This window comes from Carassius carassius, chromosome 29 (genome assembly GCF_963082965.1).
Source record: "Carassius carassius chromosome 29, fCarCar2.1, whole genome shotgun sequence".
NCBI classification, from domain to species: Eukaryota; Metazoa; Chordata; class Actinopteri; order Cypriniformes; family Cyprinidae; genus Carassius; species Carassius carassius.
Window position 1 is genome coordinate 15,224,909 of NC_081783.1, and position 18,111 is coordinate 15,243,019.

General features: G+C 35.7%; 1 protein-coding gene and 1 long non-coding RNA gene across 8 annotated transcripts in view; one reads left to right on the forward strand and one right to left on the reverse strand.

Moving 5' to 3' along the window:
- rapgef2b (Rap guanine nucleotide exchange factor 2b) overlaps positions 1–18,111 on the reverse strand; it is a 128,634-nt gene that overhangs the window by 79,801 nt on the left and 30,722 nt on the right. For all 7 annotated transcript variants that reach the window (XM_059516006.1, XM_059516001.1, XM_059515999.1 and 4 more), the window contains exons 2-3: positions 3,989–4,059; positions 2,236–2,292 (exon numbers count right to left, since the gene is read on the reverse strand). In XM_059516006.1, the coding sequence (XP_059371989.1) occupies positions 2,236–2,292; positions 3,989–4,059 (128 nt within the window). The remainder of the gene's footprint in view (positions 1–2,235; positions 2,293–3,988; positions 4,060–18,111) is intronic.
- Positions 14,014–17,888, forward strand: LOC132110143 (uncharacterized). Its single transcript, XR_009424600.1, has 3 exons — positions 14,014–14,103; positions 16,898–17,095; positions 17,832–17,888. It is a non-coding gene; the product is annotated as an uncharacterized LOC132110143 (long non-coding RNA).

The following is an 18,111-nucleotide window of genomic DNA, read 5'->3' on the forward strand; positions in this document are numbered from 1 at the left end:
TAACAGCAGGTGGCGCTGTACTCTTGCTTGAACTATTTTTTCTGGGTGGAAGCTTTGCGTTTGTTTGGTATTGCGGGCTCGCTCTCGTTTCAAACAAATGCAGCTGCTGTCATTTTGCTACGATTGTTTTGTACGCTGTAATGGATTATAAGAGAACTAAAAAACTGGTAAGGTTTTAAAACATTTTCATCTTAATTCTTTTATTGCCTTAATTATTTTGTAGTGAAATGTTGTGTAATATGTGATTTGACTTCACCGTTTCCCTTAAATGCCGTTTAGTTTGAATTTGCCACTTGCTCGCAACTGCTGTCTTCACGGAAGCTTTGCGTTCAAATATTTCAATTCAAATCAATATTTTGCATCTAATTATTTACTTACGTGGCAAGTAGCCATGTAATAAATATTGCCCTATCCTAACAAACCATACATCAGTTTATTTATATCATATTTATTCAAGAAATCTCAATTTAGAAAAATTTACCCTTTTTTTTGTGGTTTTGTGGTCCAGGATCACATAAAATCCAGGGTGTGTGTGTGTGTGTGTATATACAGTACAGACCAAAAGTTTGGAAACATTACTATTTTTAATGTTTTTGAAAGAAGTTTCTTCTGCTCGTCAAGCCTGCATTTATTTGATCAAAAATACAGAAAAAACAGTAATATTGTGAAATATTATTACAACTTAAAACAATAGTTTTCTATTTGAATATACTTTAAAAAAATAACTTATTCCTGTGATGCAAAGCTGAATTTTCAGCATCATTACTCCAGCCTTCACTACTTCCTACTTCCAGTCTATCACATGATCATTTAGAAATCATTTTAATATTCTGATTTATTATGAGTGTTGGAAACAGTTCTGCTGTCTAATATATTTGATGAATAAAAGGTTAAAAAGAACTGCATTTTTTCAAAATAAAAATAAAAATTCTAATATATATTCTAATAATATATTTTCTTTACGATCACTTTTTATCAATTTAACACATCCTTGCTGAATAAAAGTATTGATTTTATTTAAAAAAAAGAAAGAATAAAATTACTGACCCCAAATTACTGACCAGTAGTGTATATTGTTATTACAAAATATTTATATTTTAAAAACATAGCTTCTTTTTTTTTTTTTTTTTTTTTTACTTTTTATTCATCAAAGTATCCTAAAAAAGTATCACATGTTCTGAAAAAATATTAAGCAGCAGAACTGTTTCCAACTTTGATAATGAATCATCATATTATAATGATTTCTAAAGGTAAAATAAAGTATAATAAATTTAAAAACAATTATTTTAAATTGTAATAATATAATCACAATTTTAAATTTTTTTCTGTATTTTTGATCAAATAAATGCAGGCTTGATGAGCAGAAGAAACTTCTTTCAAAAACATTAAAAATAGTAATGTTTCCAAACTTTTGGTCTGTACTGTGTGTGTGTGTATGTATATATATATATATAAAATGTGTGTAATTTGATATGCACATATTACATCGAATCAACTGATCCAAAAGTGACCTAATTTGGCAGCAGTAATTAACAGCTCATGGCATCAACTCCACTCTTACACAGGCACAAAAGTCTAAATGCTATCAGAGACAATGTGTGAATGAGATGCTCCCCTTTATAGACAAGAGGTAGTGGGGAAGAGCACACTTCATCTTCCTCCAGGAGAAAAGAAAAAAATAAAGTGTGAAATTGGAGGGGAATGTCTGGTTCCACCCAAGTAAAAAAAAAAAGTTATATATATGTGTGTGTTTGTGTGTGTGTGTTGAGCAGGACCAGAAAAAAGCAAGAAGTGTTTGGCATCAGACAAAGCCAACATAAACTTTGGACAGCAATGAGAAGATACAAGCAAGGACTTTTTAAAACACACATGCCAGATGAAGGGTGGATCTAAATTGGGTCAGTGTGTCTTAGATGTTGCAGATCAATAGCTGTGTGTTTATCACCCAGAAACCCTGTATTCCTCATAATGCCATTTTCAGCTAGGATACTCATTATAACACAACAGAAGGCTCATGCAGCGCTGAATATAACACTCTTGCTTCAGCGAGTTCACATCTCACCTTTGTGATTTGATAAGTCTTCTCAAAAGCGGGCTATATTTATCATCGCTTCTGGAGTGGTACGATCTTTGAAGATTATTTGTGGTTATGCATTGCAAATCCTATAAAGGTTTACAGAAGCATTATGGCTTTAAACAAAAGGAAATTGGAGGGAAAGCATGGTTGTTACTCACTAATAGAGCACTTCGTTGGCTTCATGTCTTTCGTAGCGGATGGTTTCACACATTATCCTGAAAAAAAAAAGAGGAAAGAGAAAGAGAAAGAGAGAACCATAAATCAGTGACATATCCAAACTTAATGGTTCCAAAGGAAGCAATGAACCTCATATTTTTGTCTGTGATTATGAAATATCATGTTGTGAAACCAAAATGGATTTCAGGACGAAACATCTTGTGGGTATTCAGGTCTGGTTGGCATTCGGTTCGAAAAAAGAAAAAAAAAAAACAGGCTGCCTGTTGTGAAGAACAGCAAGGACCAAACCAAACTCTGTTTGTGCATGACATATTTCAGTTTTGGTTTATGCCAGAAGTGCTGTTTAAGCAAACTCGGATGCATCGCCACAGAACAAAACAATCCAAAGGACAAAAACATTCTTCAAAAGACATTCCTTAAAGTTCAGCTCAGTTGGGGGGCAGAATGTCAACCAAGTCCATCTGACGCATTCCTGAAGATGTGTACAGACCAATGAAGGGGATTTGGAGGGGTCAGGTAGGGTTTGGAATGTTCTAGAACACTGTGGTCAAGTAGCAAAGTATTTTCCCCCTGATATTCACATCCACATGAGTATAAACAATGACGTGAAATCCTCGAGAGGGTCATTCTAAGGTCGATTTAAGAGTTCAGACAACAATGCAAATACCTTAAGCCAAAACTCAAATCATTAACCCCATTAATAATCTGAATATCTGATTAGTTCGTTAATTACTCACCCTCATGTCATTCCAAACCCGTAAGACCTTCACTAATCTTCAGGACACAAATTAAGATATTTTTGATTAAATCCAAGAGAAAGATTTCTGTCCTGCATAAACTGCAATGCAACTGCCACATACAAGGCTTAGAAAGTAGTTAGTGACCTCAGAGTGACCTCAGTGGTTCAACTGTAATTTTATTTAATTTTTTGTTATCTTTGTGGACAAAAAATAATGGAAGAGAAGAAATTGTTGAATAAAGTCTTATTTTGTTTCCTTTTCACACAAAAAGTATTCTCGTAGCTTCATAAAATTATGGTTGAACCACTACAGTTGATGACACATGGACTATTTTAACGATGTCCTTACTACGGTTCTGGGCCTTGTACGAGGCAGTTGCATTGCTGTCTATGGAGGGTCCGAAAGAATGACCTCGGATTTTATCAAAAATATCTCATTTGTGTTCTGAAGATGAACAAAGGTCTTTCTGGGTTTGGAACTACATGAGGGTGAGTAATTAATGACAGATAATAACAATAAAAAAATAAATAAAAAAATAGACAGAACTGATAAAATATTAACACTATTGGATAACATAACTAAAAATAGCAGTCCGAAATTGTTATAAAACATTATGTAAAAAATAATTGTTCACAAATTATAAAAACAACAAATATCATAACATATCTTAATATATATATATATATATATCTTAATATATTAATATAACTACCTGACTGTGCAACATAAAATAAAAAATAAGATCAGTAATAAAAATAAAATCAGTACTCCAAAACTGATATTAAAAAGTAAAAATAAATGTTCAAATAATAAAACAACAAATATCTTTAATAGTTTTGTAATAAAACAAAATAAAAATAATGAATCATCCTAAACACAGCAAAACTGTTTTTCACGCATCTGTATGCATAACCCGCCATACATCACCTGCTTGACCTCAAAAACATTTGTGCATTTTTTCCATTCATTTATCCAATCCTTCCTTCAGTTTTACCTCAGCTGGTGCTCCCGAAGATTGGACAGCGCCTCCATTCCATGCAAGTAGGAATAAACGATCTCCAGGTTCTGCAGGTAAAAAGAGAAGGAAAGAGAACAGATCAAAGTCTGTTCATCTGTAAAACCACACGCTCTCCCAGAAATCTCATCAAAGGACTAGAAGACATTGATATCACACTGAAAAGAGCGCTACAGAAAATGGCACTGCTGAACCACATGAAAAAATGCGGTTACAGAACAGAAATTAAATTTCTCTATAAAAATACAGGAAACCGGCAGCAAAGCTATAAGTGGTTCTTTAGACAAACCCATCAGAATGACCATGTATCTGAGGCTGAGCATACAGCGGGACTGTCCCCTTCCACACACACAAGATCACTGACGCCAGAACTGGGCCGCCTTTGTACTCACAAAAGGCATGTTGGGATAGAGTGGAGGACAAAAGCGGTTCTGTGCCCGCACACAGACGCACTTGATTATGAACTGAGAGACCCTGTGTGACAAGGAACACTAATGCAAACACACAGCTCGCCAAACATTTGCCTTCTGATATAGAACAACTAAAGCTCTGCCTTCTTGTTTTCCCATTATATCTACAGGATTACTTGATAAATAAGAGTTGAAATGAAAGAAAGAGTAAACAAATGTCAGGTGAGATTGGACCAGAACAGAACGGATAGCATTTTTGTTCATTTGTTAGTAGATATGTTGAGATGCAGATCCAGACCAGATGGAACTGAGTAGTGACTCTAAGTTAAAACAACAAAGAATCAGTCTTGTAGGCTCAATGTTCGTAAGGGGGTGGGTGACTCTAAATTTACACTTATACGAAGGTTATAGAGGGCAAGATCACATGGAGAAACTGCACTGGAATCAAATGGTGACCTCCATCACAAAAGAGGCAAAATAAAAAATTGCTTAAATGTTTTGTCACCACCTGCTGTTAAGAGCAGTACATGAGGTGTTAGGGGAAACTATGAAGAAATATACACATAAAAATATACATAATATATAAATATGAAAATAAATAATATAATAAATAATTATTCTTGTTACTATTTAACAATATAAAAACTAAAAAAAATCTTTAAAAAATTAAAAAAATTAATGAGAAAAAAAGAATAGAAAAAATATTTAGATTTAGTTTATTAATTTAACTTAAATATTTTTTGTGTGTATAAAAAATATATATATTTTCTTGTGTTATTAAAGAAATATAAGACTATATAAAATAAGAATATAAAAGACACATGCCAAAAGGTCTTTTTGAGGTCTAAATGAGTGCACAGAAGACCTTATTAAAGTAGTGTATATCAATAATACTTTTATTATACAATAGTATTATATGGCTAGAAAAAATAACAACTTAAAAAGACATATGCCAAAAGGTATCTTACTCATATATATATATATATATATATATATATATATATATATATATATATATATATATATATATATTTATTTATTTATTTATTTATTTATTTAATAAATTATTATTAAATGAGTGCAAAGTAGAGTTTATTATAATTATTTAAAACCTTTATTATTATTATTATTAATTATAAAATTGTAATTGCTAAGTTGTTTTGAGTCTATGGTGTACAGAGAATAACTGCTTAGAAACGCAATAGCACATCTCACTTCAACAAAGACAAATCGTTTCAGCCATAATAAAGAGTGTGGCACGTTACACATTAAATGTAATGCTTAATGGTTTGTCCAAATCCAAAACCCTAAATATGAATATCAGTAATAGTGAATCTTGATTTAGCCAGCACAACAAGAACAATAAGACAGTGACAATGACAAAGGGCCGTCTGGCTGAGGTGCACTACACAAATCCTCCACTAGATGTCAGGCTTGTGGAAGAGTTCACGGATTCGTGTCCAGCTTTTTCTGCTCCTCTTAACGCCTCTACTGGCTGGAATGAAGCTCTACCAGAACACTGTGGCTTTCTTTTTCACCCCCTCAAATATTACTAAATTCAACATGGAAAGAATGTGCAGAACCCCCTTTCTTCAGTCCCAGTGTCCCCATGAGGAGTTTTCACTCCTTTATTTTCTCTCACTGCCAGGAGTTCATAATGAGACCACTACAAGTTTGCTCTAGTCTAAATGCACAATGAGAAGGAAGAGTTTTAAACTAACAGTCATTCTTTGGTATTTTTCATCAGTTATATGCTTATTTATGATAAAATCTTAGTTAAATGTTGAAATTAACATCTAGTTAAGTTATGAATTATGAATTATGAATGAATGAATGAACAAATGGTAAGTGAGCATTTTCTTTCTCTTTTGTGCTCTGACTGATACTGTTGCTGTCAACTTAAACTATTAAAAAAAATTTTTGCTAATTGAAATACACCTGTACTGTATAACAATTAAGGAATTTCCCACTTGATCATTTATTTATTTAATTGTTTGTTTGTGTGTTTATTGGTGTCTTACCAGCATTTTTCATTTTTGAGTTTTAAGTTTAAGTTTTAAAGTTAACAAAAATGTCTGCAAAATGAATGGATAATGTCCTGGCAGATTTATGATTATTATTCATTTATTTTTAACAGTGCAGAACTTAAAAGTGTAAGTTCTAAAATAAAAATAAAAAAATGGATTAATATAAATATTAAACAAAAACTAATAAAAATGACAAAGGCGCATAACAAAGCTACTAAAATATAAACTAAAATGTCAAAACATTGATTATTAATTGTATAATATTATATAAATAACACTAAAAGAACATTTTATAATTATATGTAAAACTAGCATCATTCAGCATTAGCAACATCCAACAAAATTTGAGTGGTAGAATTATAAAAAATAAAATAAAGTCAAAGTGCTTGTAGTTATTGATTGACTCACTGACCACTTTATTAGAAACACCTGTTCAATTGCTTGGTAACACAAATTGCTAATCAGCCAATCACATGGCAGCAACTCAATGCATTTAGGCATCTAGATGTGATGAAGACGACTTGCTAAAGTTCAAACCGAGCATCAGAATGGAGAAGAAAAGGGATTTAAGTGACTTTGAATGAGGAATGGTTGTTGGTGCCAGACAGAGCTGGTCTGAGTATTTCAAAAACTGCTGATCTACTGGGATTTTCACACACAACCTCTCTAGGGTTTATGGAGAATGGTCAGAAAAAGAGAAAATATCCAGTGAGTGGCATTTGTGTTGACGAAAATGCATTGTTGATGTCAGAGGTCAGAGGAGAATGGGCAGACTGGTTAGAAATGACAGAAAGAAGTGTTGGGCGATATGATCATTTTTCAAATCGTCATATCGTCAGCCCGTGAGGTCGACGATACACGATATTATCGTGCTTGGGTGGAGCAAGAGAGAGACTCTTTGTTCTTGTTATAGCATAACTATTTGGTGTTTTAAACCGCACAGGTGCGCGAGAGAGGGCCTATGGAATCACCAGTAATCAAAAAATATACTATCAAACATACTGATAAACTAATGTTAAATATAAAAATACTGTATTTAAAACAGCTAGTTCATATATAGTCAGACGCAAGTGTCATATTGCGCGTCATGTGACAAATTTGCTGCATCTACGCACAGAAGTGCGTAAATGTTCTGCAAAATCAGTCAACAGTGAAAATCAATAGTAGATTTCATTTAAAGTCCAGCAGTTTAACACTAATATTGGGCATAAACGAACACAAAAAATAGAAAGTATTCAAAACAGGTAAGTTCATATATTCTGAGTTAAGCTGAATTTAACTGAAGCATCAGTCATACAGTACTCGCCTCATGACCGCCGCAAATAAGAATGAGATGCATTCTAATATAACTGTGCATTAAACTCAGTGAGGGCTCGTTTAAAATATTGCACTCATATAGGCCATTCAGTTTACTTGTTAAAGTGCAATGAAATACCTTATATCTGCAGACGATGTACGTCTGTTTGTGGATGGAGACTTTGTAACGGCCAAAACTATGTATTTTGCATGCATCACATTATAGTGCGGTGTGCATGAAAATAACAACAAGGCGGCAGAGCGTACTTATCATCAAAAGTGGTTCTCACATAGTCTTTCTACGTCATCACCACGTAGTGTGTGTTATAAGTTAAGTGATCAGTCTTTAAGAGAAGGACTACGTGAGAACCACTATGGATAAGTTCACTCTGCCGTCTTGTTATTTTGTCTTAATTTGTAACGCCAAGAAAGAGTTAATCTCTTTCTTGAAGAGCGCATTGCCGTGTAACGTTACCAGCCATTAAATGTGTGGGACACCAACTCCTCATTTTCTATCACTTTCATTTCATGGATTTAACAAGTTATCTGAGTCAAAGCGGACAACTTCAGCGTAGGGCTGGGTATTGTTCAAAATCTTTCGATCCGGTGCCAATTTCGATACCGGTTCCTAACGATACTTTTTTCGATACCATATGTTTTAAAATCCATTTCAACATCAACACAAATACATTCAACACAAAACTTTTATTTTTCACCTTAATTACAACAAATTCTGGTAACACTTCACACTCGGGATAACATTATTAATACAACTGGTTGTGCTTTTTGGATAGGGGTGCACAATTCAGGGGCGGACTGAGACCAAAAAGTTGCCCTGGACTTTCTTCCCCACAGCAGCTCACCACATCATAACGCAAACACCCCTGTTTTGATGTCATTTATTAATTTAATATTTAAGTAAACAGTTTGAGGATTTTAACCAATAGGGCAACTGATCCTCCGTTGAAAAAAAAAAGAACAGCAGCTGTTCATTTAGCGTCTCCTAGTGAGCGATACATGCTCATCAAGACACAAACATTCTTCTAGAACTCACACTTTGAAAATAGAAAAAAATAGAAGTGAAATAGAAGTTTATTAACTCAAACGTTAGCTTTATGTGCTTTACAGATGAACCTGAAGTGTTTATTCATTCGAGAAGTTCAATAATAGATAATCTTTGGCTCTGTAATACAAGTTCATGATCCGATTAGTGAACCGATGATTCTTTTGAGTCAATCTTTTAAAATAATTATTTATTTTGTTTAACGAAACCAGTGTGAAAACCAGTGTTTCACAAACTGGATAGATCTGAGGTGCAGGGCTCGCAAAATCGTTAGCCCCACGTCCCGGGGCTATTGTGTTTTCCAGTCCGATGGGCTATCGTGAATAGTGATGTAAAACTCCTAACTTGATTCGCGTTGTTCACTCGTTTGAAGGGGTGAAACGGATCCTAGCTGATCGTTTGCACTTGTTTCTAAATATTGCTGATTCAAGCTTTTTAAACAATTAGCGCGCGTTCGGAGCTTGTACGCACTCATTCAAAGCACGTGCGGTGAGCAGCATTTCAGACAATGCACGTACAGAGAATGAATTCATCTTTCGCGTATCGTAACTTCTGAATGAACACATACACACCCAATTATATCAAAATAATTGTCTCTGCAAGTATTCTCGTAAACACAGTCGGTTATGTTTTAAGTGAACGTATACAGTGGCCTGCTTCTTAGAGAAATTCCCTGTACCGGATAAATCTGTCTCTCTCTCTCTGTTTTTTAGACAACGTGAAAGGGGGCGTGTTTCAAGATACGCAATGGAGTAGACCAAACTAAACAGGGAGGGAGGGCAAAACACTCATCCAAACAAATGCTTCATTAAATTGGTGGTATTGCCGGTTTTGGTTGCAATACTCTTATCGCATATGTTGCACTTTGCTGACTCGGCGTCCACTTTTATAAAGTGTAGCCACACTTTAGACCTCTTTGAAATTGTAAAACGGAAACGTTTCGAGAAAAAACAACTACACTTGTGTTGTGTGACTGCGAGTATCTTCAGAAATCCTCCCTGTCACGTCATGTTGTGGTGGACAGCCAATCACGGCGAATTTAGGTCCTTACATGCACAAATGCTACAAGCTCACACAGACACAGCCGCCTGGCAAAAAAAAAAAAAAAAAAAACGGCCGCTTGGCTTTTGGAACCAAAATTTGGCCCCCGAAAGATAAAGAATTTTTCGATACTCATAGTATCGAAGTTTTTCGTTCGATACCATAAAGGCATCGAAGTTCAGTACCCAGCCCTACTTCAGCGACTACAGGCTCTAATCCTCCTGCGCACATGCACGCGGTGTGTGTGTGTTTGAAATGTGGTGCTGAAGTGAAATAGCTAGGCAGTTTGATAGCCGAATTATAATAAGCCACTTAATAAAAATAAAAATAATAGTTATTATTATTATTATCTAATACACTAATAGGAAAATGAGCCTAATATCGTCTTGATTATCGACAGAAATCTGCTTTTGTCGATATCTATGACTACCGTCGATACACAATACTATAGTCTATAGGCACAACCCTAATAGAAAGGCAACAGTAACTTAAATATACACTCGTTACAACCAAGTTATGCAGAATACCATCTCTGAATGCACAACACATTGAACCCTGAAGCAGATGGGCAACAGCAGCAGAAGACCACACTGGGTCACGCTCCTGTCAGCTAAGAACAGGAATCTGAGGCTACAATTCGCACAGGCCCACCAAAATTGGACAATAGAAGATTGAGAAAATGTTGCCTAGTCTGATGAGTCTGGATTTCTGCTGCGACATTCAGATGGTAGGGTCAGAATTTGGTGTAAAGAACATGAAAGCATTGATCCATCCTGCCTTGTCTCAACGGTTCAGGCTGCTGCTGGTGGTGTAATGGTGTGGGGGATATTTTCTTTGCACACTTTTGGCCCCTTAGCACCAATAGAGCATCATTTAAATGCCACAGCCAACTTGAGTATTGTTGCTGACCATGTCCATCCCTTTATGACTACAGTGTACCCATCCTCTGACGGCTACTTCCAGCAGGATAATGCACCATGTTACAAAGCTCAAATCATCTCAGACTGGTTTCTTGAACATGACAATGAGTTCACTTTACTCAAATGGCCTCCTAAGTCACCAGATCTCAATCCAATACAGCAGCTTTGGGATGTGGTGAAACGGGAGATTCGCATCATGGATGTGCAGCTGACAAATCTGCAGCAACTGCGTGATGCTATCATGTCAATATGGATCAAAATCTCTGAGGAATGTTTCCAACACCTTTTTGAATCTATGCCACAAAGAATTAAGGCAGTTCTGAAGACAAAAGGGGGTCCAACCCGGTACTAGCAAGGTGTACCTAATAAAGTGGCCAGTGAGTGTATTAACCGTTTCAGATCCCTCAGATATAACAATAAGCCTATACCTTTTATAGCATACTATTAAAAAAATCAATACTGGCATGAAAAAAGAGCATACATTTAACTATTGCCATAATAACCAAACGGTCTTGATGCTGGGTCTGAATCATTCACACATTGTGGGCACTGTTTACATACACAGCAAAAGAGTGATCTGAGAATCTGGAGGAATTTCACTACAACAATCAATTTTTTTAAACAAAAGGGTTAGCCTCTGGCACAATTTTCCAACAGATGCCAGGTTCAGAGTTAAACACCACAAGGTTTTTGCACACAGTTCGTCCTCTCTTTCAGCATTGTGACTACTTCCTCCCAGAGTGCTTTGTGACAAAGGGACCAGTGTTTTTTGTGATTGGTCAAGCACAACATGTGAAGCCCAGCAGATACCCAAAAAGAGTCTTTTTTCTTATAGGTTTCTAACTAGGCCTGTAGCTATCGAATATTTTAGTAAATCGAGTATTCTACCAAAAATTCCAACGATTAATCGAGTAATCGGATAAAATGTGTTTTTGCTTAAAGTGCAATATTAATTATGCAAGAGAAAATATAAAAAAATTTTTTTTTTAAATGCATAGAATACAATGCATACATCAAAAAGAAACATTCAATTATTATGAGTTTAGCTCCAACACTGGTCAACTGGCCCTACCTACCTGTGATTTTCTAATGATCCCAAAGACATTGATTAACAGGCTCAGGTGTGTTTGATTAGGGTTGGAGCTAAACTCTGCAGTGGACTGGCCCTCCAGGGCAAGATTTGAATTGCCCTGGTGTAATGTGTTACCAAGTAATTAATTTCCCTTAAAAAAAGTTAAGTAAGGGATTACTCTTGATTTTTCTGTAATTTAATTACAGCTACTTCTAATGATCATCTAATGTCACAATGTGTGTTTTAAATGTAACCTTTTCCCTTTAAATACTTTGGTTGGTTTGATAATAATTTATGCAATTTTATATTATTTATGTGAAAGAATTAAAAGAGCAATTTTATGTCTATCCTTACTGTCTAACTGGTCGAGGCTGATGATTTAATTAGAAATTATTAGTAATGCAAAACTTTTTTGAGGGATTAATTACAGTAACTTACCCAACACTACACTGTAAAAAATGGCTGTGAAATCTACAGTTATTTACTTTAGATTTCACAGTAACATTACTGTATATGATTTTTACAGTAGAATGTTGTGAAGTTCACAGTAAAACCTTGTCCACATGACAAAATTACAATAGTCTAAGCATTACAGTTGAAATCACAGTAGTCAAAGCATTACTGTAAAAAAAAAATCACAATATAGCCACTATAGTACTGTAAATAGCAAAGTAAACTACTGTATTTTTCCTTTTTTATCTTATCTTATCTTTCTTTTAACTCTGGCGTACCATGGGATTTGTATTTTACAACCTAAGTTTTATCTTTTTTTTCTTTCACTGGCGGAAATGGGCTTCATACATTTATCCAATGAGGATCATTGTTTAAATTTGGCTGTATGAATAATTCACAAAAAGATTACCGATTGTTTCCACCGCCACATGTTGCACATTAAAGTATAAAAATAGGTTTAATTTCGCTAGCTGATCACAAACGTTGGCCGGAGTGAGATCCAATCAAAGATTGTATTGTTAACTTTTAAATTGATTTGGCCAATCACGTTATTCGTTGAACTAGCATCATTTTGAAGCCATGAGTCTACAATGCAACTATGCAACAATATACAACATTAATTTTATAAATAAATGTACATAAACTTCACTGAAACACATTAAACGTGATCCAAAATATACAGAAATGCCTAAAGTATAAAACTAATAAATGACGTAAAAAAAAAAAAAAAAAAAAACAGAGTATAGTACTACTCTTTTTTTCTGTTTACATGTACCATGGTCTTGCCATTACTTCTTTAAAAAAGGCACTACTAAATATTTTTATTTTAAAAAAAAATTACAGTTACATCCATGCTAAAAAATATTGTCTCTATCAAACCACATTTACTCTGGAATGGAGAACACTTTTGTAATGATTATATGCATTTTAACATAATATCAAGAGAAATGTTCAGACTATATAATAAGAGTATATAATGAACATTTTACAATGTTTAACTGATCACATGAAAACCATACGTAGAGAAAAAGGAATAAATAAATAAAAGAGTTTAATAAAATGAAAAGAGCAAAGGTGCCACTTCACTTGTCTATCGATATCATGTTTAATAATAATATTACGTTTGAATAGCTTTTTTGCTTTTACATTTATGTGTCATATGTTTAGTTGCATTGTAGACTCATAGCTTCAGAATGACACCGGTTCAACGAATAACGTGATTGGCCAATCAATTCAACAAGGTAACAACACCAGTTTTAATTGGATCTCACTCTGGCCAATGTTTGTGTTGAGCTAGCGAAATTAAATCTATTTTTATACTTTAATGTGCAACAATTGGCGTTGGAGACAATCGGTAATCTTTTGAAAAAAAAAATGAGCCAGACAGCTGCTGGGTAACTATCAAAAACTAAACGAGATAGCCAGCAGAGTGGGCGGGGTTTACCCAGTCTTAAAAGCTCTAGAATCTTTGGGGAAAAGCGTGAACGCAGCACTTGCAATTCTGACTCGTTAGTGACAGAATAGCTCCGTGAATAATCAATAATAGTAGTCAAATTTCGGTTTCTTTACACAAGACTTTGTTTTCTGATTATATTCATTTTTTTCGTCTTTGTGTTGATTTATTTCACTTTTTCTTGAGAGGAATTCAGCGAAAACGTATCAGTGAGAGATCCTACGGAGACGTCTCCACAGCCGTTAACGTTAGTGCTACAGTGAGTGATTTTTTTCCCGCCCTTGGCCTCTGCGGGAGTTTCCATCCTGGAATCGCGGATCCTCCACCGAATGCTTGTCGGGACTCCAGAAAATCAGTAAGTAAATTAATGTTACCATCACTTTATCATTTTAGGAGCAAAATAAAAAAAGTTTTATGTGCCACCCTTGTCAGGCTGTGCTGAGCCACAGGTATCCAGCTAGCGCTAGGAGTATAACTAGTTAGCTTGCCATCAAAATGAATTACTCATGAAAGCACTGTAATTTCACCACAGCTTCAATTACTGCATTTGTTCGTCATTTGAGCATACACAGAAATCGAGCTAACTTTAGATTTCCATGTGGCATAGCAGAATGCTTGGCCACTTTTGTGACACGTGGCGCCGTTCAAAGCCACATGTACCGCTTTCACAAGAAGACAGCTAAACCAGGACTTGAAAGGCAAATTGATGGAGTGGATTTGGCTTGCACTGTTGAAGGTTGTAGCTATGTGTCAGCAAATTTTTCCAGCTTATGTGAACCTCTTCAATGGCATATTAAAGATGGCACAAAAGTGTCATGCCCCTATATTAATTGTTTAAAACATTTTCGTTTCCGTTCATCCTTTGCCTCACACTTGAATCGGAAACACAAGAATATATCTAGTTCTCCATGTATTAGCCAAAGTTCTACCAGTGCTACTAACATCACCTGTGCCTGCCTGAATATGTCAGCAGACAGTGAACTAGATCACACTTTTGAGACAACCTTTGACGACGATAATAACACAAATGATGAAGTGGACACAGATGATTTTATGAACAATCTGGCCATGTTTTATCTCCGAATGCAGGCTAAAATGCTGTTACCAGCCAGTACAATTCAGACCTTAATAGAGGAAATACAAGAGGTGCACAACACTGGTCTGACTCATCTTTTGTCTAGGATGCATGAAGAGTTAACAAAGCTGAATGTCCCTGAAAGTGATATTAAGAGGCTCCTTGATGATCTCTCAAAAGATAACCTTCTGAAAATGTGCAACGAAGGGGTGTTTAGAACCGATCAAACCCGTAAAACCTTCTTTAAGAGCAGATTTAGCTATGATGAGCCAGCTAAGACTTATTTGGGCATTGATGCTAAAGGCAAAGAGAGGTTCTATCCGTACGTGCCCATCAAGGATACAATAAAGTCACTCCTCACTCAGAACTCTGTTAAAGAGCAGTATGCCCAAGCTAAAGCTGACACTGAAACAACTCCTGATGTTCTGGAAGATGTGAGAGATGGTAGAAACATTAAAGAGAATATACTTTTACGAGCTGCACCATCTTCATTGTCTGTCATCTTGTATCAGGATTCTTTCGAAGTTGCGAACCCACTGGGCTCAGGCAGAAAAAAACACAAAATACTGGCTATGTACATGACACTTGCAGAGATTGCACCACACAACAGGTCTTCCATTGATCCAATGCAACTTGTTATGTTGTGCAGACAGGAGGATTTCCAATTTTTTGGACAAGAAAAAGTGTTCTCCACTTTAGTCAGTGACTTAAAAGAAATGGAGGAAAATGGAATTGAATATGGTGATGAGAAAGTAAAAGGCTCTGTGATTGCCATTACTGGAGATAATCTGGGATCACACAGTATTGGCGGGTTTACTGAAAACTTCAGTAAAAGCACACATTTCTGCCGGTACTGTGTCATAGACAGAGTGTCTTTTCAAACAGATCCCACCAAATCTGGTCCTAAAAGAACCATAGAGAGTTACAAAAACAGTGTGGCACAGGTAGACCAGGAAATGAACAGTGGAATAAAGTTTGACTCCGTTTTCAATCAGTTGAAATATTATCATGTTTGCCAGCCAGGACTCCCTCCATGCCTGGGTCATGACCTATTTGAAGGGGTTGTTTCAGTTGATCTTGCTATGTACATTAAGCACTTAGTGACAGTGGGCAAACACTTCACCTATGGTCAACTGAATCGGACTATATCACAGTTCACATACCTAGGCAGTGATGCAAATAACAAGCCATGTGAGGTCAAAACTAATGGGGAGAAGCTGGGAGGGCATGCTGCTCAAAACTGGTGCCTCTTACGTCTCTTTCCTATTCTGGTTGGAGACAGAATCAAAAATCCACTTGATGACGAGGTGTGGCAGTTGTGTTTAAAGCTCAGAGAAATTGTGGATTTGATATGTGCACCCAAGATCCATACCAACCAAGTAGCATACCTGAAGATTCTCATTGAAGAATACATCCAGCTAAGAACTGACACATTCCCAGAAAAGACACTAAAACCCAAACACCACTATCTTGTCCATTACCCAGAACTCATTCTTCATTTTGGTCCCCTCATTAGGTTGTGGACATTGCGCTTTGAAAGCAAGCACTCATATTTTAAGCAGTGTGCAAGGAAACTGCATAACTTTAAAAACCTCTGCAGTACCTTAGCATAAAGACACCAGTTGCTACAAGCATATTTACATGCTGGTAGCTTATTTCCACCAACTCTGCAAATGGGCCAACCAAGTAAATTTGATGACCAACTGTACCAGATTGGCATTCAGAGAGCTGTCAGTCTCAAGGGTCTCCGCCCAGAACACACTATTGAAACACCCTCTGTCACTTTTAAAGGCACTCTGTACAAAAGAGGCATGACTGTTGTAGTGGACCAAAATGACACAGGGTATCTACTTGGGAAAATACTGTTGATACTGATCAATGAGTCAGAAGTGCATTTTGTTGTACAGCAGTATCAGTCTGTGCCTGTTGTGGATCTTGGTGTTTATTGCTTACAAAGCAACTCAGAAGCACAGTATCAGTGTTTGACTGTAGACAAGCTTGCAGATTATTACCCTCTTTCTGTATATAATCAATTTGGTCTTAATCTTGTTGCTCTGCATCATTCTGTGTTTCAGAAGAATGAGTAATGGACTCTATTGAGAAGGCAATACAGACCGTGCTACCACAGCTAGATGAAGCGAAACTTGAAACTTTGGTCAATGAGCTGGTGAAAGTAGGTGTTGAAGGACCAGATGATCTGCAGTTCATTCAAGAAGATGACATCAAACATCTTCTCACACCCATTCAGTGCAGAAAGATTCTTCATTCCTTGAAAGGTGGTGAGATTACAGTTGTTTTAATTAACATATTAGTTGAGCTGCAACAATTAATAATTAAATTTAATAAGCAATACTTTTGTAAAGAAAAAAAGTCCAAATTCTCTGATTTCAGCTTATTAGATGGGAGGTTTTTCATCACAGATTTATGACTTCATAAGCAGCAGCAGGGAAAGATGGTCAGACTGACCCAGGTGGGGGAGTGGTGTGGCCTTGTAGGCCTCGGGGATGTTAGTGTACACACGGTTTCCGCGGGGTCTTAAAAAGTACAAAAAAAAAGTAAAATTTCAAAATCAAAATTTTAGGCCTTAAAAGTCTTAAATTCACTCAAGTATTGAGTTCTATGTCTTAAATAATTTTAAACCGGTCTTAATTTTCCTACATACAATTTTACGCTACCTCTAATGCAATTTGAATAAATTAATTTACTTTGCAAGTAATTTTGATGTTGTGATATACATTAGAGAAGGACAGTAGGCCCATTGCAATTTTGAGAAAATGGCCTGATGATTAAGTGGTGTTAAAGCATATGACCTCTTGATGAGATATAAAACCATTTAAGATATTTCCCATATTCCCCCATCCATGCAGATTACATAGTCATGCATTGCATTTGCTCTTTATTAAAACGCATTGATTTTAATATACACCTGCAATGCGGCTGAAAAAGGCAGATCATCAAAAATATTTCTATAATAATTTCTTCAATAATATTCTTGTTTGTTCTGACCATCAGTTGACCTCAAATCACCCATCTAGGCTGATTAGTAATTGAGATATAGCCATTCCAACCTCCTGGCAACCATTTTGGTGCCCATTTTGAAAATCACCCTTTTCCCAAGGTCAGATTTTAATAGATTTTTAGTATGTTATTTTGTACCAGAATCCATAAAAAAAACCTTTTGTATCAATTTTGTTGAGGTTTAACCTTATATTGACCCACCTGAAAGAAAAAGATTTAGATTAAAAGATTTTGAAAATGGGGCCTTTCTTGGAGTCAAAATTTAGTAAACTTT